This window comes from Colletotrichum aenigma (genome assembly GCF_013390185.1).
Source record: "Colletotrichum aenigma strain Cg56 chromosome Unknown KSG_Cg56_contig02, whole genome shotgun sequence".
Classification (NCBI taxonomy): Eukaryota; Fungi; Ascomycota; class Sordariomycetes; order Glomerellales; family Glomerellaceae; genus Colletotrichum; species Colletotrichum aenigma.
The window spans coordinates 6,177,851-6,201,376 of NW_023500908.1; the positions used below are offsets into that span (position 1 = coordinate 6,177,851).

The following is a 23,526-nucleotide window of genomic DNA, read 5'->3' on the forward strand; positions in this document are numbered from 1 at the left end:
CTTTGAGTTACCCGGTGTTGCAGATTTAGGCCAGTCTTGATGGCTGTGGAACGATAATGCTAAGTTCACCACGCACCGAAATGTTATTCCACGATCTTGGGGATGATGCAGGCGGCCTCAGGCAATATAGCATCGATAGTCAAGCAGCATCCGACTAGCAGACGTGCGATTTCTCACAATGCCTCATGAGAAGAAAACCGTGTCTCATTGGTCTCTTCAATTCGAAGGTCATTCGCTGCTGGTGGTTATGGGCCGACTCAGTCCTGGTAACAACAGCCTTTCATGGATGCAGTTTCTTCTACAGCCAGTCACCGAAGACCGCTTTCAGTATTGTCAACTTTTCAATACTGATAAGAAGGAACACTGGTGGCCTGTCATGGTAGATACTCCCTCCGGAAAATGCTTGGATATGTCGGGGAAGGCTATCTAGACGTCGCAGCTAACTCAAAGGAGGCCCGGGTGCGCTTCTGTTCAATAAGGGAATGCTATCAATACCTTGCCTTCTTTTTGCAGTGACCATGGTATTATTGTTTCTGGGAATTGAGGCAAGAACATCGCCACAAGCATCTGTTCAGGAAGTTGCGATGACATTGAGAAGCTGCAGGTGGTGGGCGCGGATCGATGAGGTCCTTCCTACCGGATTGCCATGCCTTCTCTCAAGTACATGCAGGAAGAAAGAACGTCAACGTCTGATCGTGCACTGCAACTTCTCTTTCCACGTTTGGCTACCTATCTGTCATCGTACCTTCCAAATAGTTTCTGGCAGTCGTGACCAAATACCTTACTCATTGAGACATGCCTTCCGGTAGATGGAAAGCATCTTGCCCACACTCAGATCAAGCACGGCGTCCCATCCCTTTACACCTTAAGCCTTTGAGCGACGCTCACTCACTTACTTCCAATCCATCCGAAGCATCGTCATTTGGCGACGTCTCCGATCCTTTTTGTTCCGTTTTGCTTCCCAAACCCCTCGTTCCTGCTCTAAATATCACATGTTTCCTTGGACCACAGCTATAATCGACTTGAACGGGTTCTCTCGGCGGTGCGAGGCTTTCCGCCAACCTCAGCGGCATGAGTGGTCAATCCAGCCCCGATCCCATCTCTGAGGCACCCCAAGACTCCTTTCCTTCGACAATGACAGAGTCTCTTCCCAGAGGATCCAGCTCTAGCCATTCTCTGCTCAGTGACAGTTCCAGCAGAGTCTCGCCATCCACCGACGGACCTCCTTCAGCTCGGCGAAAGAACGATGGCATGCAGCAAAACCTGAACATCATCGGCCATCATGGCAAGAATGGGCAGCACGGCCCCCCGGGTACAAACCGTCACGATGATTCAGGCATGGTACTTGATGCATCAGAAATCGAGGCTACCAATGATGTCGAAGAACTTCCCTTTGCACGGCCGCCGAAGTTCAAGCCCAATCAGTTCTCGGGACCACAGCAAAGACTGCCGATTCATACTGAGGATTTCGAAGATCTGGAAGACCTAGCTAGTCTTCAAGACGAACGTCCTCAGAAGCTGAAGTCCATCTCGCACCAACACCAAGAACTTTCAGGTCGGCGCCATGGTGGTGGCCGCCATCGCAAGGACACGGAACAGTCTGATGGTATGAACACTGGTGTCAATGCCGAGAATAGAAACGGTTCCCCCGTTCATGAGGTCCACTCTGGGAAGACCACGGACGCGGGTAAAGACCACACAAATGTCGAGAGCCAAATGTCAGTCAATTCTTCCAAGGAGGGGGACTTAGTTCCATTGGATGGTCAACCAGCCCAAGTCAAGATAAGATCTCGTCAGCGGCCCACGGTGCTGGAACAAAATCCACCACCTAGTCAAGGTCTGGGCATCCGTCCTTTTCACGATGCGGACAATAGCTTGCCTGGTGGCCTAGGCCGTCAACAGGACCAGGAAACACCCCATGTGGAAGTGGCCGCCACAAGCACACGCCGGAAGCCGGAGAAAGACCGAGAAGTCAGACGGCCTGTCCTTGTTCCGCAGATGGGCCCTCCAGAAGCCGTCAATACCACAACCATCCGCTCGCCCACTGATCAAGGGGCTAATGTAACACCTCCTGAGCGTCAAAACGGTCTGCCTCAAGCGAGTAAACAGCACTTCGAATCGGTAGAGTCCCAGAGGCAGCGCATGAGTACCCCCGTAGGAGATCTGGAAGGCCCTCGGCCCACGCCAAACCGTGCCCATGCAGAAAGGCGCAACGAAACACCCAGAAGCACTCGCATGCCACGCAGTGGACATGTTCAGAGGCGCGAGCATGCATCTCGACGTGATAGAGAGCCAAGACGCGGGGACGTCCACAATTCGGAACAGCAATCCCGACCCCTGAGAGAAGAAGATCTTTGCGTCTCTGCCCCCCGAGTACCATCACGGCAGTCAAATGTGTCCAAAGTTAGGAGGAATCGTACTCAAGACAGGTCACGGAGCAGCCATCGAGAAGTGAATGGTGACCACCTCCGCCCGCGGAGTGGACAACGATCGAAAGACATAAACCTTTCATCAATCTGTGAGATGATATATGGATTGGAAGCAACAGAGGCGGAGTCTCGCAAAACAATTGATGAGCTCTGGCAGCAGAAACAAGACCTGGAGCAGCAAGTATACAGCATGCAACAAGCTCACAGAAGCCTCGTCGACAAATCATTGCAGTATGAGAAAAGCTACAACGAACTCGCCGCAGACTCTCAGCAGCGGGCCGCTCAGATGAGACACCAGGAGAACAGACTGAATCGTGTGCTAGAGCAGCGAGATCATCTTCGGGCTGAGACCAGCAAAATGCGGGCTGAGCTTGAAAGTTCTAGGATCAAACAGTCCGAATTACAGGAGCATGTAATCAGGGCTGAGGCCGAAATCGAAAAGGAGGCGGGCCGAAACCGGAAACATCGTGAACAGGCCAGCAAACAAACAGAGCTCGAGCTAATAGCTCTGAAGAAGGAACAGAAAGTGACCATCGACGGGCTGAAGGCGCAGCTAGAAGCGAAGCGAGACGCCTACGAGAACGAGAAAAGGGCCTTGAAGGACTTGCAGGTCGACTTTACAACGCTCAAAGAACATTTGTCCGGGGCAGAAGCGAAGGCCAAAGGCTTGGACAACCAGCTGACCGAGATCAAGCAGAGCAACGACCGCTTTCAGAAAATTGAAGCAATTATGGCCAAGATCTTCACGGGTATTGAGAATTTGGCTGAGAAGTCCGACAAGGCCGACGTGGTGCCACCTCAGATCGTGAAAAAGTGAGCGCGTGGTATTGCAAGACATTCCCCCCCGTAACTGACGATTGCAGGCTTGATGAAATAGCGGGATTTGCGCAGCGTGCGTCACGAGAGGACAACGATGGGACCAGAAAGGTCCTAGATGCCTTCCAAGAACAGCTGACATCCAAGTAAGTGTTACATTTAGTCCCTTGAGACGCTTGACTAACGATTTCTCAGGATTGGTGAAAAAATAGTTGATATGACGAAGGGGCAAGATATCATTCAGGGCAAAATGCAAAGCTTGGAGGAATGCTTGAAGAGTCAGTCGAGCCTTGCCGAGGCCGAACAAAAGAGACAACAGGAACAACAGCAGCAGCAAATCACCGAGAAGAGCGCCGAGAACGCGAGGCTTGCACATAATCTCGATACCAAGGACAAACAGGTTACCGAGCTGACGAAGGCTGTCTCCGAGATGGGCCAGAGGCTGCAGAGATTTGAAGAGGCTCTGGACTCAGTCGCGCAAGGAGCTGCCTCGGAAACAGAACTTCAGGCAGCCCAGCAGAGTCTGAACACCAGCGAGACTCGAGTCAATCAACTGAGAGCAGAACTCCAATCCCAGCGCGCGACCTACGAGTCTGAGAAGACGGACCTTGAGAAGCAGCTGGAAAAGGCCAAGGACGATTTGAAAAAGACCGAAGACCTTCTCAAGAGCTCAGCGGAGAAGACGGCTTCTGTAGAGCGCGAATTCAATGCAGCATCGGACGAAAAGCAACGCAAGTTGGAGGAGACGGTGAAAAAGGAACAACAAGCTCACCAGGAGCTGAAGCAAAAGCATGACGAGCTGTTCGCCGAACAGGCTCGTCTCCAGGAGGAAAGCGCAGAGACCTCCAAGCGTGAAAAGGAAAAGTTTGAAAAGGCTGAAAAGGACCTCAAAGTTGCCGAACAGAGGATCACCAACCTTACCATGAAGATCCGCGAGACCCAAACAACATCAACTACTGCGAACCCGAACGACCTTACATCCCAACAATTGGAAGATCAGCTAAAGATGGTCAGAGAGTGCCACAGACTGATGGAAGACATGCAAGCCGGCGGGAAGGATCTCTCCAGAGGAAAGTCTGGTGCCCCTGAACCTAGCAACAGTCTGCGCGATGAGAAGCAACACAGTCATGCTTCGAGTGAGCAGCAGCACTCTGGGGCCTCAGGCAATGCAGACGCCGGCAGTAATAACGAGGAACCCGAGCTTCCCGAGGTGCCATGCACAGATCCAATTAACTGGAAGGACATTCTCAAAATCAGCTCAAGCTCGTCGGATGGTATTTTGGAGGAAGACAGCCAGCAAAAGAGTGGAGACACCTTGGAGGAGGACCTTCAACGAAAGAGGATATTGATGAAGAGTCCCGTTGAGGCAGCAGACACCGAATTAGCGGCGCCTTCGGTTTCCCAAGAAAGAGCGCAGCGACACAACTCAACAAGCCAGGGGTCTCAACCCAGAAGCATTCTTCGACCAGGCTCGAGCTATACGCCAACGGCAGCATCTACAGATACTGCTGAGTCGGCCCGGGAACGTGCTCTCTCTACTCACTCTGGCCACACTGAGTATAACCGGCCAGTCGGAAGTCGAGATACGATCTCATACGCCCAGTTCAGTTCCTTTAGTAGCCGCAAGCTGCCGAGACCGCAGCTTCTTGATTTCCGGATAGAGCACAAAGGCAACAAGCGAGTTCGAACCGAGCCGCCACAGGACCGACAAATCAAGAAAATCAAGCACGTCAGTGACCCCAGGGATCGCGATGACGTTTTCACTGATCGCTTGGAGAACGCCGGACAGCCTACTGGAAGCTTAGCTTTGGAGCGAAGCACCAGGGCCAGCACTGAAGCCCTGTCGAACGAGTCGCAGGACAATTATTCCATGTCGCGCCATTTCCAAAAGGGCACATCGGCGAAGAATGACCATCAACCGCAGTCTAGACCACCACTTGCGGACAAGACTCCTCAGTCGTCCCAAAACGGCCCGTCTTCAACTGGACGTCGCAACATTACCCGAACTTATTCCAAACTTCCTGTCAAGACTTAGAAACCGCTGCGACGGCGGTGAAATTTTGAACCACATTGATATGCAACTTGCGGCGGCGCTATTGTTTTTGGAGGTCAAGCACAGATCGAGAAAGCGAACTCAGTTTGGTGGGATTTGTGGAAGACCTTTTTGGTGGCTTTTGGTAGAATATGCACTTAGATCGTGGCAGTCGAAGCCCATGCCATCATAAGTCTTTGCGTTTCGGTATCCCGTGCCACTTCCTAACCTCCTCGATGCTCTGTAAAGGGTGCAATCCGATGGCGCATTGCGTGGCCGTGTCATGACATCCTCAAAAACCAATTGCATACCGCCGTGAACGCCATTTGTGATGTTATCAGTGTTGGTACAGGTAGAATCGACTCAGGCAAGCGGATAGCTCATTTGCCCTTTTTCTTTGCTTCCAAGAACAGCACCTTCCGACGGACTGTGGAAGTGTTAGCTCGGCATTCCATTCAAAGTATTGTATCTTGCTCTGGCGCCAGGCGAGAAAGCGCGCATAACAGCTCGTGGGTAAGTCGTACCGATCGGATCGTATTTCAGCATGCTCATGGGTGAAGCCGTTCTGGGCCGCCTGAAGGTGTAGAAGAACCCGGTCGCGGCCATGGACACGAGCCGGACGATCGCGATACGAGACTTCGCTGTCGAGATGTTAGCGATTCTGACCTTTAATCCTGGAGGCTCGCACGGGAAAACACACTCTTCTTCGCCATCTTGGGGGTTGTGGCGGGGGATGGACGCTTGAAGCTTGCTGGCGACCAAGGTGGACGTGGATTGACCGTGGAGACGGGAATTTTGCGGTGGTGAGAGCTTTCGGTGCAAATAGGGCCGTTCACCGAGATTTAGTGGGTTGAGCTTCGGTGAGAGCTCGGTCTGCTCAAATTGAAGTCGCTCTCGCCCCAGCTGGAACCAACTGGGGCCATCCGGCCCGATTGCGGGTGAAGTCTACATCAATGTCTCAACTAATTATATCTCTCTGTCGACAAATATTGGTACCTTCCTGTGGATGATTGACTTTGTGACACGATGCGAATCAAGTGACCTTTCTCAGAGGAGCCAAGCAAAGAGGGGTGAGACGCGGCATCAGAATGACGACTTGACGGGGTGCGAAGATGCGGCGGGACACTGCGCCAAACATCACGGCCGAATTCACCAGTCGCCGAAGCACGTTTGAGTCTGGAATCCGAGTAACGGAGGCAGGTGGGCGGTGGACCTTCAGGGTCTCTGCAGATGTCGATGGAGCCTTTCCATCAATAGCTCACCCGGGACCTGGAACTTTTGGCAGAGCTTGCAGGGTCCTAGCATCGAAGGGGCCGTCGCCCGCCGCACCGGTGTGTTCGGACGGCGGTATCCTCATAGAGGCATCCGTAAAGACCTCCAATGTGTGAGCTCGCTTTCAACGTTGGGTCCAAGCCGGGTTGATGACGCCCTTGGAGTGCTTTCTCGCGTATATTCCTGCAGGATACACATCCATCCGCTGAACCTACGTCTATCTGACAACCAATAACCACGTTCACATTTGGGCTTATTCTGTAGCTCGCGTGGCTCGGTGCGGTGAGCAAGAGTGAGCGTGTGTGTTCAGGCCGTGCGTTTTGGCAGTGTTTGCGCGACCTTCCCTGCATGCGGCCACACACCCCCAGCTTTCCATTCGGAGTCAAGCCCGCAGGTAAGGGCGGTTTATCGCGAGGACCCCCGACTGGGCCGGCGGGCAGGTCGGCGACCCAGCCCAGCAAAACCAGTGTGCCAGGAAGGTAGGTTTATCTCGCAGATGTCTGGACCTGCTGGTGGTGTCTCTCAACGAAGGTAAGGTACCGGGGAGGAGCAGGAGGAGTAAGGGCAGGTAAAGTAGGTGTGGTGGGAAATGGGTGAGCGACTATGGGCAAATAAAGGGCAACAGATGTCCATCCTATCTTGCCTGCTTCCAGTGTTAGGATACACAATCTCCGTTTTTTGACTTTTTCTTTTTCCATGCTTTCTTCTTTGTAGACCACGCGCGGGGGAATCAGGTATTTGGCCGTCTCAGCCGCAGCGAACGAACGCAGTTTCCCCGCGAATATTCTTTATTCATTAGACTTTTGCCAGTCGCCTTATTTCGACTTCAAGCGTGTTCCGAACGATTGCAAACGGCTATATACCAACCGCGATATCGAGGGTCGACATTCCAGCAGGAGAGAGCTCAGAAGGCGCTTCCGAAAGCGATTATCACGATGAGCTCGACTGTGGCGGCGCGCCGGGTGGCTGGCGGCACAGCAAGGTCGCTGGGAGCGCCAGGGAAGCAGGTCGTTGCGGCGGCGAGCCAAGTCAGACTGATGAGCAGTCACAGATCAAACGGTACGTTGCAATGTGATTGAAGCTGAAGTTGAAGCTCTCCGCATTTTTCTTTCTTTCTGTCCATTCCTGTTTGTCGATCTGCTTCATCTTTTTATATTTGTTTCCTCCGAGTCCCAACCCTGGGCTGCCCGCTGCTACTGGTGGTGCATGGTTGGCCAGTGCAAAGAGCTTGCAGCTCGCGCAGCTTCGGGAGAAGCCAGGCGGCGGAAACCTTAGCAAGAGAGACTGGACGGGAGCTTCAGCTCGGGGCTCTCCAGCGCGGCTTCCCCCGAGCTGAAGGAGTTGCACCCCGTTTTTTTCTGTCTTTTTGGACGCCATCTGCAAACCCTCCCTTCACTGCTCAAACAATGCATTCTTGATCAACGATCAGTCCCGATCCAAGTCCATGGACCCCACGTGGAACCCCACATCTCCCTCTTTCCCGGCCACTGGTTGCCTGCCGTCTTGAAATGCCCTCGCGGAAGCCGCTAGGACTTTCAGTCAAGACTGAAGACCCAGGCCCGGCTGGCCCCTGGTCATACCGACCACCGGTTTCGGACACAGGCCGACACAGGCCTTTGAGGCAACCCAAGCCCAAAGGCGAGGCAAGCAAAACCAACCCGTACCAAACCACTGCCGGGTCTGATCCACGTCTTCGTCTGCCGTCGGGAACGCGCGACTAGCCAGCAAGTGCTGGCGCTGCCGGGAATGGCCAAGGAGGGGCAAACACTCCCACACACTCGAAGAGTCACGACTACCAAGGGGGCCGTCAGAGGTCCAACTCAACCCGCCGCCGTCCGGTCCTTTCCATGATGCAGGGCTGTGTCTCGTGGCCCAGTGTGACAGTTCCCAATAGGAAGCCCGACTAGCTTGCCCATGGCTCACCCTGAAGACATTGAATAAGAGCAATGTCTTGCATCGGACGATGACGGGAGGGAGGTGCGCTGATTCTGGGCCATTTTGCCTTGTCTCTTCCTTCTGCCCGTTTAATCCATCAATAACACAGAAGAGAACCGTCCATCGGGTGTCCATCCGGTGTAGTAGGTAGCTCCCCCGCGTCCAAGCTCGGTGTCGGGGGTCATTGCTTGCCTCCCCCCTCGCTGAAGAACAGGAGGAGGACAATAAAAAGCTATTAGTGTGGCTGCATACCTACTTTCTTAAAGATCTCCTTCAAAATTTGGTCTATTTGTACTTCACATCCGCACATCGTCTCTCTACCTCTGCTCCGCTTATTGCCGGGTTGTAGCCAAAAGGTGTTTTTCCTCTCGCTATCAAATCTCCACAGTTACCGTGGTAGAAGCCCTTTATCTAACTTTTATATGACTCTAACATAGATACCCCGCGGTCCCCTAAGATCTTCCTCTCCAATACCCCGCCATCCCGAGCGCAACTTTTCTCGAGCAGCAGAAACATTCGTTCGTCACCCCACCATCGAACCATGTCTTCCACGCCCACTCGTCGGTTGAACGCCGACAACATCAACCAGCATGTTGTCGCCGCAAAGTACGCCGTCCGTGGCGAGCTCGCCGTGAAGTCGGAGGAGTACCGCGCGAAGCTGGCCAAGGGCGACAAGGACCTGCCCTTTGACGCTGTCATCTCGGCCAACATCGGCAACCCCCAGCAGCTCGACCAGAAGCCCATCACCTTCTTCCGCCAGGTCGTCTCCCTCCTCGAGAACCCTCTGCTGCTCGAGCACGAGGATGTCCTGCTGAACCAGCTCGGATACAAGTCCGACGTCATCACCCGCGCCAAATGGCTCCTCAGCAAGGTCGGCTCCGTCGGCGCCTACAGCGCCAGCGCTGGTGTCCCCGCGATCAAGGAGAGCATTGCTCAGTTTATTGAGCGTGAGTTTTGTGACAGTGCAGTGCTTGCTGTGCCGTAGACATGATAACTGACAAAGATTTCCCCTGCAGGCCGCGACGGGTTCCCCGCCGATCCCGCCCACCTCTACCTCTCCGGCGGTGCCTCCTCCGGCGTTAACACCCTTCTGCACATCATCTGCTCCGGCCCGACAACCGGTGTCCTCGTCCCCATTCCCCAGTACCCTCTCTACACTGCCACCCTCTCCGTCTTGAACGCCACCTGCGTGCCTTACTACCTCGACGAGGCTTCCGGCTGGGGTACCGACGTCGCCACCATCAAGGCCGCCTACGAGAAGGCCACAAGCGAGGGCACCGATGTCCGCGCGATCGTCATCATCAACCCGGGCAACCCCACCGGCGCGTCGCTCTCCGAGGAGGATATCCGCGCCGTCTACGACTTCGCCGCCGAGAAGAATCTCGTCGTCATGGCCGACGAGGTCTACCAGACCAACGTCTTCGTCGGCAAGTTCCACTCCTTCAAGTCCGTCCTGCGCAGGCTGCAGAAGGAGACCCCCGGCAAATACGACGGCGTCGAGCTCGCCTCCCTTCACTCCATCTCCAAGGGCATGGTCGGCGAGTGCGGCCACCGCGGCGGCTACTTCGAGCTCGTCAACTTCGACCCCGAGGTCGAGGCCAACATCTACAAGTTCGTCTCCATCACCCTCTGTGCCCCCGTCATCGGCCAGTGCATCGTCGAGCTCATGGTCAACCCTCCCAAGGAGGGCGAGCCCAGCTACGAGCTGTACCGCCAGGAGTACGACGGCATCTTCAACGGCCTCAAGGAGCGCGCCACCGCGCTGCACAAGGCCTTTGACCAGATGGAGGGCGTCGAGTGCGGCGAGCCCCAGGGCTCCATGTACCTCTTCCCCACCATCAAGCTGCCCGCCAAGGCCGCCGAGGCCGCGGCGAAGGAGGGCCGCACCGCCGACGAGTTCTACTGCATGCGCATGCTCGAGGCCACCGGCGTCTGCGTCGTCCCCGGCAGCGGCTTCGGCCAGAAGGAGGGCACCCTGCACTTCCGCACCACCTTCCTCGCTCCCGGCACCGACTGGGTCGGCCGTATCATCAAGTTCCACAAGGAGTTTGTTGCGCAGTACAACTAAGCGCGTTTGTGCGTGAGCATCTTACGAAACGTCTTGTGTTTTTTTCATGACCAGTTACGGGGCGAAGGGGTAAATAGGGGGAGAGGTGCGAGGAAGGGCCAGCCGATTTATTGGATGAGACGATCTTGCAGAAAAAAGCATATCAGCGAGCGCGTTCGGGTCAATGATTCCTTTCGGGAACATTGAGCGCGTGCTTATCAGAAGTACGTCGTAGACAGACAGTCCATTGGATGATGGGTGGAAAGATGAGGGTTCATATACCAAAGAAAAAAAGAGAATGATTTGCACGCTATGATTTGGAGAAAGACAGGGAGGCCTTCTTGCCTTTTTGGCGCATCGTTTCGCATATTAGGGGACATTTATGGGGTGATTTCATGGTTCATGACGCCTTTCAGCATAGCTTGCGAGAATAGAACATATCCCGCTCCATACCTTGCCTCGAGAACGCAAACATGTCACAAAGCATCATGAAAGTGTCGAAGCCAAGATTGCTCATATTGGCCCGTCTATCCGTAGGTATCATACAGAGTTATTGTAGTAGCACACATTTGCTCACCCCTTGTTCTATTCGCCGCCGCGATTTCTACCTCTGCGCCTTACCGACCTTGATGGTAAAATTGGGTAAAAAAGGACCTGCGGCTCTCATCGGCAATATCCTCTCAGCATCCACGTCCCCTGCGCAATTATGCACGCTCGCTTCCCCTTAGGCGCACAGCCTGGCCGTACTTCTGGAGCTTGGTGATGAGCTGATCGCCCTGGCGGACAACGTCCTGGTACTGCTTGTTCTTGTCGTCTGGTCGGTTGGTCTCGATGACGCCCTTGCCGCTGACGCGGTCGATTGTGCAGGGGATGCGGCCGGCAGCGATAAACTTGGCAAGGTCACTGTGAGAGATGTTAGCATTATGGCGAACAAATATCCGCGTGCGACAAAACATACCGGTCGAGGAAGTCGACGGTGACACCAAAGTCGGTAGCCATCGTCTCCAAGCCAACCACGCGGTAGCTCTGGAGGAGCTGCTGGTAGGCGCGCAGGCGCATCTCGCGGATGAACCAGTTCTTGTGCTCGTGCAGGTAGCGGTCCTGCGTGAGGAAATTCTCCTCGACCTGGGCAAGGGCCTGGAAGAAGTACTTGTACTGGCCGTTGTACAGGCTCGTGACCAGCTGGGCCAGGGGGGAGAAGTCGATGGCCATCTCGGCCTCGGGCTGTTCGGTACTCGTTCCGAGGGTGGTCAGGTTGACAGCCGTCTTGGTGGCGGCAGAAGGTGCCGGTGCATCCTGCATGGTATCATCGGCACCGGGGCCGGCACTGAGCGCACCTGACAAAGCAAGAAGCTTGTCCTCTCCATCACCAAGGATAGCCTTGATCTCGGGAGCATCGACGACCTTGCTCTTGAAGTCGACACGCTTCAGGGAAACGGATCCGGCGAGGACGGAGTAGACGACGAGGGAGGAGTAGGTGCAGAGTTCGTAGCTGGTGAAAGTGGACAAGCTGTCGAGCAGCAGGGGAGCGGCGCTGTTGTAGGATCGCACGGTCAGAGAGTAGATACCCTCGTAAGCCTTGAGGCGGTTGCGACGGTCCCAGTCACCGCCGGACTCGACAAGGGTCTTTGCGCGCTCGATGTGCTTCTTGACAAGCAGCTTGTCGCCGTAGAAGAGACCCATTCGGACTATTGCGAGCACCAGGTCGATCTTGGTGCCCAGGATACCCGTCTTCTCGAAAACGTCCTCGTATGCGGCAATCGCCCGGTCCTGTCCGAAATCATCAGCGGTGTGTCATTGATCCATCGACAAACGTAACGCACCTTGTCACCAACTCTGGCCCAGAACTCCGCCCTCTTCCCCCGCGCGGCCTGGATTTCCGTCTCACCGGCCTTCTCGACAGCCTCGTCCTCCTCCTTCTGGAACTCCTCCAACTCCCGGTCATTATCGGCCTTCAGCTCCTGGTAGCGACCCTCGTCCCAGGGCAGGTTGACGGCGGTGGGGACGCTCTTGGTGGCGATCATGCCGGCCAAACTCGACTTCCGACTCAGTGGCTTGCCGGGTGTCTGGCTGCCGCCCTCACCGAGCTGGTTCAGGATGCCCTCGAGGGGATGAGCAAGGTACCGGTAGAGCGGTGCCATCTTGTGCTCGGTGATGGCATCGTTGAGAGCTTTCGCGGCGTTTTGTTGAGATGGCCGGGAGGCGTAGGCGTTTGTGAGGGTGAAGACATGCTGGGCGAGCGGGAGGAGGGGGTACTTTGCGTACTGGGGATCTGAGCCCATCTTTGCGGTTTATCTCACGACGGCGGACTTTGAAAGAGAAGGAAAATCGGGCGTTCGAGGTCGGGGAGAGCAAGTTGAGGTCGTGGGATTGGGTACTGGGTGAGCAAGAGTGATGTCGTTGTTTGGAGGTGTTTAGAGCTGGAGCTTCCCTGCAAACCGCAAGCGGCCGGTCAGACTCTGACGTGATTGGCCCGCTGGCGGGAGTGAGCTTAGCAAATCCAGCAAGGCTGCAGTGCGACACGTATTGGGCCTGCCTACCTAGGTACCTAGCATCAACCCGCATCACAGTAGAAGCGAGCGCAAATGTTACAGACAGCTACTTCTACTTATGTCTAGCTTTCAGACGAGAGAAGTCATCATGAATTTTCTTTTAATAAAATGTGAATCTCCCTTGGATTACTTCCAATCAATAATGGAAAGAGCGGATGAACTGCACCTGCTGCTTCCACGCGCCACACCTGCCGTGAGCTGAGCCAACTATTTAGTGGGGCCCGCGCCTCACCCTGGCACCATTCAGTTCCGCGCGCCCATGATCTTTCAGCTTCTTCCTCGACTGTCAATACCAGCAACAAGACTTTCACCCTTCAATTCTCATTCCAGAAGCCTTGGCTTCGAGGTGATCTAGAAATTTTATTCTGAGAAAACTCCTACTCTTCAATCGATACAATGGCAGGCTACGACGACGACGAAGCCTACGACGCGCGAAAGCGCAAGCGATCCCAATCCCCGGCCAAGAAAGGCAAGAGACGTGAAGACGAGAATGATCAACTTCCTCAACCCTACAATGCGAAGGAACTCCAACCAGCCAAGAGACGAGCGGTCTCGCCTTCCGAACAGCCGCGCAAGCAGAAGAGACCCGGCGCCCGCGCTCGCATCTCTGAAGCAGAGAGAGAAGCCATCCGTCAAAGAGCCCTCGACCGCGAGAAGGCCTTGGAAGCCCAAGCTCATGCCCAAGCCGAAAGCGAGCGCCAGCGCAACATCAACGACGTCGTAACGCAGCACTACAACAGTGTCCCTGAGCGCGGTAGAGACTGGAGACGTACCGATAGCAAGATCAAGGGGCTCCGCGCATTCAACAACTGGATCAAGAGCTGCATCATCCAAAAGTTCTCACCAGACGAAGATCACACCCCTGGATCTCGGGAGCAGGGCGTAACAACAGAAAACCAGCTCCTTGTTCTCGACATTGGCTGTGGAAAGGGAGGTGATCTGGGCAAGTGGCAGCAAGCGCCGCAGCCCGTTGAGCTCTACGTCGGTCTTGATCCCGCAGACATCAGTATCGACCAGGCAAGAGAACGTTATCGCCAGATGGCAAGTCGGGGAGGCGGTGGTAGAGGCGGAAGGGGTGGGTACAGACGGTCCTCCAGGCTGTTCGAGGCACGCTTCCAGGTCAAGGATTGCTACGGCGAGTCTGTGGAGGACATTGAGATCGTTCGACAGGTCGGTTTCGACACCAACCCTCTCAGCCGTCGCGGCTTCGATGTTGTCAGCATGATGTTCTGCATGCACTACGCCTTCGAGACGGAACAGAAGGCCCGCATGATGCTTCGTAATGTAGCTGGTTCGCTGAAGAAAGGAGGTCGCTTGATCGGCTGCATCCCGAACTCGGACGTTCTGGGCGAGCGCGTCCGAGAGTTCAATCAAAAGGCGGAAGAGAAGAAGAAGCAGGCCGCCGAGGAGCCGCCTGCGGACCCGGAAGAGGGCGAACTGGAGGACGGAGAAGCAGAGCAGTCTGCGGAATGGGGTAACTCCATCTACCGGGTACGCTTCCCTGGCAAGACTCCTGAGGATGGTGTCTTCCGGCCTGCTTTTGGATGGAAGTACAATTTCTTCCTCGACGAAGCCGTCGAAGAAGTCCCCGAGTATGTGGTGCCTTGGGAAGTTCTCAGAGCCCTCGCCGAGGATTACAACCTGGAGTTGCAGTACCACAAGACTTTCATGGAGATTTGGGAGTCAGAGAAGGATGACGAGGTCCTCGGTCCTCTGAGCGAGCGCATGGGTGTACGGGAACGCGGGGCCGGAAGGTTGTTGGTATCGCCGGAGGAGATGGAAGCTGCGAGCTTCTACACTGCGTTCTGTTTCTACAAGGTCTAATGGTTCTCTGGACAATTAATAGCATGGCAAACTTTGGAATTTTTAGCACTCTTAAGCCTCTCGAGATGCTGTGGAAATGCCTGAGTCATATTCATTTCTGAAGGCTCATTGCACGCCAACGAGGATGGCAAGGCTATCAAGCCAGCTGCACTCCATGATCTAGCACTGGCTAGTGATAGCCGTGCAGACCTGGAATTTTTCAGTCAGCCTGTAGGATGAGACGCAGAGAAAAGCATGGACACCACTTTCACTATGGTAGACACTGATGCTATCCCGGATTGATACTATCCTGGTAAAAATGGGCCATTGGAAACACCGATAACTCGGCACTTCACTGTTTGGGACACAAGAAAGATTGCCACATCATGTTTTTGGTGTTTGTATATGTTGCATATCATGAGTTCGTGGGATTTATGTCGTTGAGCGAGTGTAAGAATACATAGAGAGAATGACTGAAGTGAAAAGGGGCGCTCGTGTGTGTCGACCCCGTCTCTCTCAACCCCTTCTGGTTCCAAAACTTTTGTCCATTTGACATACCCACAAAGCACTCCGCCAACCAAAATTTCTGGTCTGTTTTGCTCGACGTCGCGGGTTCTGTGTTTGTCCCCGATGGGAAATGAAGGCTGGAAGGCGGTCTAAGGTCTCAGGAAAAGTCAATGGAACGACCGTTACAAGTAGTAGAACATGATAAAGGGTAAGTTACCTGTGCCAGTAGCAACAGATAAGTAAATCATTGCACTGATCAGAACCAGTACAGAACGTATGTAAAGAATGCCAACACTGGCGTGTCGTATATATATGTCCTTGCCGAGGGCACGTAAGTTGATGCTGCCCGGTGTGACGACAAGGACGAACGTTTGTGGTCTACAACAAGGGGGATTTAATCACCTTGTCGTGGGTTTCAGAGATTTCTGAACTGTTCGGACGTATATGAGTCAAAATTGAGGAAGTCGGAGTTGTCAGGAAGATTGTCCAGGGTATCGAGTGATAATTGAGCTTCGGCTTGTGTTGTTGATGCTTGACCAGGAACCCAGAGATTCGAAGTTTCCTGCCAGTTTCGTCCCAGGCGGTTAACTTCTTCAAGTGTGTTCATATCTTCTGTAGACACAACACGAAGTTCGGGGTTGCTTTGCGTTGCAAACGGCGAAGGCGAAGTCTTGTTGAAGCTTGCCATATGCAAGTTGCCTAAATCAGTATTGGGGCTCGTGTAACCATGAGACCGGTCTTGCAAGAGACACGGGTCAATTGTCGCTGAGTATGAACCTGAAGATGTACCGGTCATTCTGAATGAAGTGTCAGGTTGCGCACAAGTTTGCTTTGATGACTCAATATCCCCGGTAACGTAGTCTCTGGTAGTTAATTGTCCGCGGTGGGTTGGCGTGTAGACGTTCTGCCGGCCACTGTCCACATAGCCTTCCCCGAGATAGGAGCTCGTGGCCTTCGGTCGATTGAAATCAGCCAGTAGGTTGTTTTTCGAGGTTTTAGCTGACAACGTGGTTCCTGGTGTTGAGCAAGGTAGTCCGACTACCGATGACGGATGCGAATTGAAACCGCTGTAGGCACTGGGCGGCGCTGAGCCAAAGACGTTTGAAGGAGGCAGTAGAAAGTTTCCGAGAACTTGACTCCCTGTGTTCAAGCTCTCCGTCCCGGTGTCTTCTTAACACAGTAAGCATCAGTGTACTAGTTGATCGGTATTCACACTTACCAGTGGCATGGTGGCTCAGCGAAGGAGAAACCATTGCCTGTGACTGATTCTGTCTTTTGTAGATGTCTACGCGAGAGAGAATCTCCTTTGGCACTCCCGACTCCTCCAGGATCTGGATGATCTTTCCCCCAAGAATGAGTTGCACTCCTGTCGGAAACATGTAGTCTGGCACCACCATCACGTGCCAGGATTGAGAACATCGGAAGCCTCCGCCCAGCCAGCGCACGCTCGCATCAATCTGAACATACGATCTTGGTTGTAATACGCCAACTTGGGTCCCATTGTTGAATCCACTTGGCGGACATGGCAGTTCTCGAAGCCCATGCCTCTTCGCACAAGATTGGCTCATCATTGATGCCGTCCAGTGAGAGTCCAGAATGCAACAAGCTGTTATGAAGGGTGCTCTCTGTTGTATCTGAGGCTCTCCATCGAACAATGACTGACGTATGTCAATGACGACTTCTTTCTGCGATAAGTTGTTATTCATAGAACGTCTCAAAGCCGTGGGTTGATGGACATAGCCAACGTCAAAAAGAGTCCGACTTGACAGGGCTTTTTGACGTGATAGATGCTCAGCTTCTGTCTGAATGTCCAAGGGGTAGATTTCTTCCACGTCCTCAGTATCAAAGGCGTTCAGTCGGTACGAGTGTGTGGGCTCGGCGGCGGGTCGAAGGGTTCGAGGCTGAGATGTGTTGAGGATCGAGTGGGGAGGAGGCTTCGGCTGCGTTACTCGAGTTGATGCCGACGACGTAGACTTGAGCTTTTGACTGGGGGCTTTCGATACTCGATGAAGACTTGATGTGGCTCTCGTGGTAGGCTTTGGCTTGGAGCTCTTGTGGGTATGGCTGCGGTAGCTCAAAGCGCGGGTCAAGGCTGTCGTGGGAACCTTTACTTGAACTTGGCGAGAGGAAGCTTGACCATTGCCGTGATCGCTCTGTCTTGGACGGTCATTGTGCCAAACATCGTTGTTTCCATCTGGAATTGGGGCAGTTCTGGGTGGGCATTGTACTCGATCATCGTGACGATCAGCTGTTGAGGTCGTCGGAGGGGGAAGGGGTTGCTGTCGATGTCCTCTAAGGAGTGCCCATTCTTCGTATCTTCCTTCAGTGGTGAGATTCCCTCGAACGGCCATGTTAGAGAATTCCACTTCTTCCACCTAAAAATTGAGAGCTATACCCCAACCAATGCACAGTCTGATCTTTGCCGGGACTGCGGTGTTGATGTGACGATGCATTATTGCCCTGGTCGGCGAGGGGGGAAACAGTCAAGCTCAGCGCGCTCTGAAGGCGGCTGGATGGAACTTCTTAATAGTAATATATGAACCAAGTCTTGAAAGTTGAAATTGTGTTTGACGTCTCACTGATTGATCCTGGCCCGCAAAATGAGTTGCAGAAAATGACGGGGTCTGCTCAAGAAGAGCTCGGCGGGCAAAGAATTCGTCAGACACTGGAGAACAGACGACGCATACAGAAGAGCTGCAGTATAGCAACCCGTAAAGTCTTAAAATCCCAGGAATATAGCAGGTGAGAAGGGGGATGGACATGAAGAAGCGGGTTTATCGGCAGCCAGGTTGGAGCAGTAAGTCTCCAAGAGAAGTAAGCGTACCAGGCGAACCGTTTCTAACATCCGCATATACAAATCCACAGCATCAAATAACAATACCACTCCATAACTTGAAACATTCGTTATTCTTGGATGGTATCTTTCCGCAGAGCATCACTAGGTGCACTCAGCCTACCGGGCGGCTCCCGGGGAGGGCAGCAACTTCACTGGCTGCACCCGTGCATATCTAGTGTGTTGTTTAATCAACCGGGCTTTCTTGAGGCCCAAGATGCAGGGCAGATAGGCAGGCGTTTCCAATGGCAATCTTCACTCTTGGACGTAGACCACATCGGCCGTGGTGGTCGGACGCAGTCAGTCCAAGACGGCCAACACATCATGACCAGAAACTAGCATGGCTACAGTAGAATTGAAACTTTCAGATAAACCTAGTAATAAGTTACCGAGTAATAAGTTATCGGATCTGAAACCCCATGAGAGCTGTCAAGTAAGCGGAAATCCCCATGACGCCTGTCTGAGCTGTCATTCTCAGGGTGGCAGGCTTTGCCTTCAGTGATTTACAGCGCTGTCTTCACTTGCAGCAGAGACTTCGTGCTGCATGGCCGTGTCATTCGCCCGTTGGAATTCTACCCACTTCAGCTCGATTGGTATTGGAATTGGAGCATCTTATCCCTTGCTCGCCCCTCCTTGCTTATGGACCAGACAATAGCTGCAACTGCAATTGGATCCAGCTCAATTGGAATTACAATGCAACCCTCTTTTCTTTGCGGAAATTCCAATATTTTACTGCAATGTCATGCAAAGCCACGTCAATCTCATTGTCTCATAACCACACAATTAGTTTCAGGGCTGCCATCCATGCCCCGCCGAGCTGCTCGGACTAACTGCGAGCCAGTTTGGACATCGCCGGCTTCATTCCGGCGGACTTTTCAGTGACTCCCCACCGAAATTACAGCGCTTAACAAGCAGTCAGGGCCGGTATGGTTCTGATGAGGATACCTTATTAAAGAGACAGAACATCACAAACCAAAAGAAGCATTCTATCACCCACAACGCCAGTTCTGACAGTTTCCCTACAGAGCATTTTGATACATCGAGAACCTTTCAACTGAGTGTTTCCTGACAACCACACCCCACTACTTCGAGCCCCTTTCCGTCAAATTTTGAAGCTTGAAATTTCTTGCCCGACAGCTATGTCATGCTACCGAGTAAGTTACGCCTCACATCCTATCAAGTCTACTTGCTCACAGCCTGCAGACCGCGTCAAGTCCACGACTTACTTGCTGCCAGTACTCCTCAACGATGTGGCAACACATGAGTTGCTCGGCGAGGAGGACTCATCCTCACAGAGAGAATATCAAACTCAATCTATCGACAGTTCCCTGCAATCATTGAGGAATTCAACGTTCAGCATCCGCAGAACTGGGACTTTCAATGACAGCGAAGAGTCTTGGCCTTGCGACAGTCATCCAGAGGATAACACCAGCGATGATAACTGTGAGCGCACTGTATCGCCTCCAACGCCTTTGGATGAATGCTGGGTACTCCTCGATGATGATTTCTTCGAAGCACAAGCATTCTTGAGCGATGTGCATCAAGAAGCAACGCATCATTCCGCTCAGCAGCAGCAGCAGCAGTCATGTCAAACGCTATCAGCAAATGACAGCCACACTCATGTCGTACAACATCAAAATTCAGCGCAATGGAAAACTCAGTTCTCCGTAGATGATCTGCAAGAGCAAACGGGAAGCACCCAATTTGACGCGGAAAAAGGTCCATCTTATGAAGAATTCAAGGAGGATCCAGCGCACAACTTCTGGACATGGGATATTGGAAAGCAGCAATGGTTTCATCGGGACGACATGACAGGCGCAATGATTTGGTGTCCAACGGAGCTAGATTGATATTTACTTTTGTTCAAATATCTACACTTATCTCTTCCGGGCTCACTTGATTTCAACCCACATGACGCGGTTTCACAGGCTAGATGAATCTTAGGCTCAAGTTGAACTCACGTAAAGATACTAGGATCCCTCTTAGGAGCTCAAGGTTGAGAACTCCAATATATCAAATTTCAGACCGATGAAAATGATCAGTAACTGGCAGGGATGTTTACTTCATTGGCCTGCGACAGGGAGTTTCGTACTTGATTGAAGAGATGCCCTTGTGTTTGCCGGTCTGAGTGATGAATTTGAAGGTTTCTAACAAGTCTCCCGGAGATTGCCTGTTTCCATGGTTCTTCCAAGATCTCAAAGCAAATATCGAGCGATAATGAAGAGAAACCAGAGGCTACCAAAACATGTTTGAGGCGAACAATGACTGCACCGAGTATACCTACATGTTTTGGATAGTAAGTCCTGCGTCTTAGTTGTCGTTGGCGTTCTCTGCGCCTGGAAACGCCGCTAGCTGGATTGATAACAACTACCTGTTCGCCAACCTCAGTGACATCTTGAGTCCCCTTCTCCCTTATGTAGAAGGCGTAAAGAGGGAATTGGGGCTTCGTGTTGGTACGGTGGAACTTAAAAACCTGCTATTGAAGAAACTTGCCCCGGTAACTAGACGGACATGTCGTCGGCATACTGAGTGCTATTTACATGCTTACCAACACCGCTTGAACCTCTCACAGTGCTGCCATAAGTAAACCCCTCCCCGACTTCCAAGTAGCTTGCCACTTGGCGAAACTTCATCGGAAAGACTGAGGAGTCAGCGACTGCTCATCGAGGCTATCTTGGTTGTCCAAAGCTCTGGCTGATGTTCCCGGGTCCAGTCCATAGGTCGAAACTTCGCAAGAGCAGAGCGACATGTCGTCCAGGTCTACTGACATTGGAGGAGATGATCTCTGCACGTCAGGAAGAGAAGAAAGTGTTCGCCCGCCCGCGCTGTTAGACTGAGGTGAGCCTCCCGGCGCCCGTAAGCCGTCGCATCTCAGACACTGCATATCAGTAGGAGGCCCCCCGCCTACTGTAGCACCCTGGAAGTTCCGACCCAACGTGAGTCCGCCAAAGTCGTTCGGCGGGCCACCTGTAGATGAAGAAATTTGAGTCAATCTGTCCTCTGAGGATTGGCATGTTGCTCCGGCTTGCTGGAGGCCTGTCTGGTGAACCGCGCCATACAGAGCGCGCCGCAACATATGCATACGGCCTATTTTACTCTGTGCATTCCCTCCGATACAGACGTCTATCCCTGGAGCAAAAGCTCTTTGGTCAGGAATACCAAAAGCGAGCGTAGTCACCTCCGCAGACGCCGTTTTGGCCCCGATGGCTTCAACAAATGTAAAACCTTGCAGCGGTAAGTCGCCCGCCGGCGTGGAATAAAGCCCCAGGCTGCTCGGAGGTACAGGCAAAGGGGCGGCTCCAAGGTCGCGGACGAGATTGGGGTGAATAAGTGAGCCCTTCTCGCCGACCTCCAGAGCCACTCTAGGAAGCGTATTTCCATGCCTATCTTCTATTATGATGTTATAACTTTCGCCAGAGATAGTCCAGGTGATCGGCCTCGTCATGTCCGAGGTTGTATCGACCATGGGAAAGGGCTGGCTGCTCGCTCCCTCTGAGGTAGATTCCGTTGGATAGGTCGGTGTTGTCAAATCCTCTTGAGAACTTTTCCTAGGATTCGGCGCCATCGAAATCGTGTATCTAATTCTTTTGTTTTGTTTTTGGGGGTGTGTGGCCTTGATCAAAGAATGCACACGAAGGATGCGTCTGGGTCGTCGTGGTGTTATGCTGTGTTCGGGTTTGATGAGCTATTCTTGGGGACACTGATGTTTATCAGCGGGTGCGACGGAAAATAATGATGATCGGATCTCGGGTCGGTATTGTTTGTCAAGCTAAGCTCGCTCTTCGGCAATACAGCCACCGGGTGAAGTAATACTGCAATGAGAGCCACGCGCAAGGCTGCTGTGGCGAAATTTTGAAATTGGAAGTTGACTTTCACGCACTTCGGAATTTGGTGAAGCACCCGCAGACGTTATAATAGAGCCTGCGGCAACAGATCATGTTCACCAGATATGGCTGAAATAAAAGCTACCGAAAGGAACTCTTGATCTTTGTCTGACCTGTCTGACCGCTTATTCTGTTTGTAGGGCAGAAATAAGGACGCGGACGACGAGATTAAGAAAATGAGGCGTGAGTGGAGTCGTGTTGAGCATCTATCGTCCATCCAGAACCGCAGCTGCTTCAAGTTGCCTCGTCTCATGCATTCATACCTGAGTGCTGGCAAAGAATTGAATCTCTCTGATGAGCAGTGCGAAGCGGTTCTAGAAATCCAATCCGAGCAGAGTCCCGGAGAATTTGAGGTTACGACGAATTCCAATGTGGGATGGAATTCCCATGATCCGAACGACACGTCGCCCTGTAAGATGATGCTTAGCTCGGACGCCTTGCGCTAAACGCATGCACATGTGTACCGGGGTTGCAACACTCACAGCCTTTTTCTGAGTACGACGAATAGGACTTCGTTACATAACTTTGGTGCAAGGCGCAGTCAGACACCGAGGGTGAAGCTCGATTGCTGAGACCGGGTCCGCGAACACGCAGCCATATGAAGAAGTGAGGCACGCTGCTATTCTTTTTATGGCTCGTATCTTCGACCATCGTGGCCAAATGTTCCAAGATTAAGCTAGGTCACATTGAAGGAACTATTTGCGACAGCTTGTAGTCTAAGTAGGACTCAAACCAAATGAGGCGGTAAAATGCCACGTCCACATCCAAAGAAAAAGTTCTCGCATGCTCTCCGAGCTCACATGTTCGCGTACTTTTGAAGTAACGCAACTTCATACAACAAACGGGACGCTTGTTTTCTAACGGCACAGTTTTGGACCCCGTAAGCCCCCACGCTGTCATGGTACACATGTGAACCGGTGTGCATAATGCACTTATTCTACACCGATGTTTGCCTTGTGATGAATTGTTCGATATTGCGATAACACTAGCTGTTCAGCAGGAATAGTATATAAAACATCCATGGCATAAGTCACTCTCCTTGTTCAGATAGCTCTTTGACTTTATAGCATACCCTCAGAATCTCACATCTAACGCTACGGTTAAATTGAAATTTGACTCCAAGCTATATGTCAATCCATAAACCAACCTCTCTGGATTCTTAAAAAAAAAGGTCTTCCACGAACAAGCGTATTGGTGTTATCTGTAAGCGTTCAGCATTTCGACCACAGCACTATGCTATACACACGGGACTAACCTGTGATAGATGGGTCTGAAGAATTCTAGCGTGTTCAGAACTGTTAACGAATGGACCATGGGTGTCTACAACCGTCCTTCAGACAAGATGGTTCCGTTGGAGCGAGACCATCATCAAGCCCATCTACACCAGTACCAATAGGAAGTGTTTCAACATCTGGA

General features: G+C 52.7%; 4 protein-coding genes across 4 annotated transcripts; 3 read left to right on the forward strand and 1 right to left on the reverse strand.

The window, feature by feature from the left end:
• Positions 1-1,134: 1,134 nt before the first annotated feature.
• On the forward strand, positions 1,135-5,280 carry CGCA056_v003685 (uncharacterized protein; the record flags this gene model as incomplete). The annotated part of the gene is made up of 4 exons (XM_037318942.1): positions 1,135-2,154; positions 2,587-3,242; positions 3,293-3,391; positions 3,441-5,280. 4 exons carry the CDS (start codon positions 1,135-1,137, stop codon positions 5,278-5,280), a joined length of 3,615 nt encoding a protein of 1,204 aa, XP_037183614.1.
• Positions 5,281-9,025: 3,745 nt separating this feature from the next.
• CGCA056_v003686 (putative alanine aminotransferase) lies at positions 9,026-10,552 on the forward strand (the record flags this gene model as incomplete). The annotated part of the gene is made up of 2 exons (XM_037318943.1): positions 9,026-9,431; positions 9,501-10,552. The coding sequence occupies 2 exons, from the start codon at positions 9,026-9,028 to the stop codon at positions 10,550-10,552; spliced, it is 1,458 nt and encodes a 485-aa protein (XP_037183615.1).
• A 683-nt stretch (positions 10,553-11,235) lies between these two features.
• On the reverse strand, positions 11,236-12,813 carry rpn7 (putative 26S proteasome regulatory subunit rpn7; the record flags this gene model as incomplete). The annotated part of the gene is made up of 3 exons (XM_037318944.1): positions 11,236-11,434; positions 11,490-12,301; positions 12,355-12,813. The coding sequence occupies 3 exons, from the start codon at positions 12,811-12,813 to the stop codon at positions 11,236-11,238; spliced, it is 1,470 nt and encodes a 489-aa protein (XP_037183616.1).
• A 666-nt stretch (positions 12,814-13,479) lies between these two features.
• Positions 13,480-14,907, forward strand: ABD1 (mRNA cap guanine-N7 methyltransferase; the record flags this gene model as incomplete). The annotated part of the gene is made up of 1 exon (XM_037318945.1): positions 13,480-14,907. One exon carries the CDS (start codon positions 13,480-13,482, stop codon positions 14,905-14,907), a length of 1,428 nt encoding a protein of 475 aa, XP_037183611.1.
• Between the last annotated feature and the right edge of the window lie 8,619 nt (positions 14,908-23,526).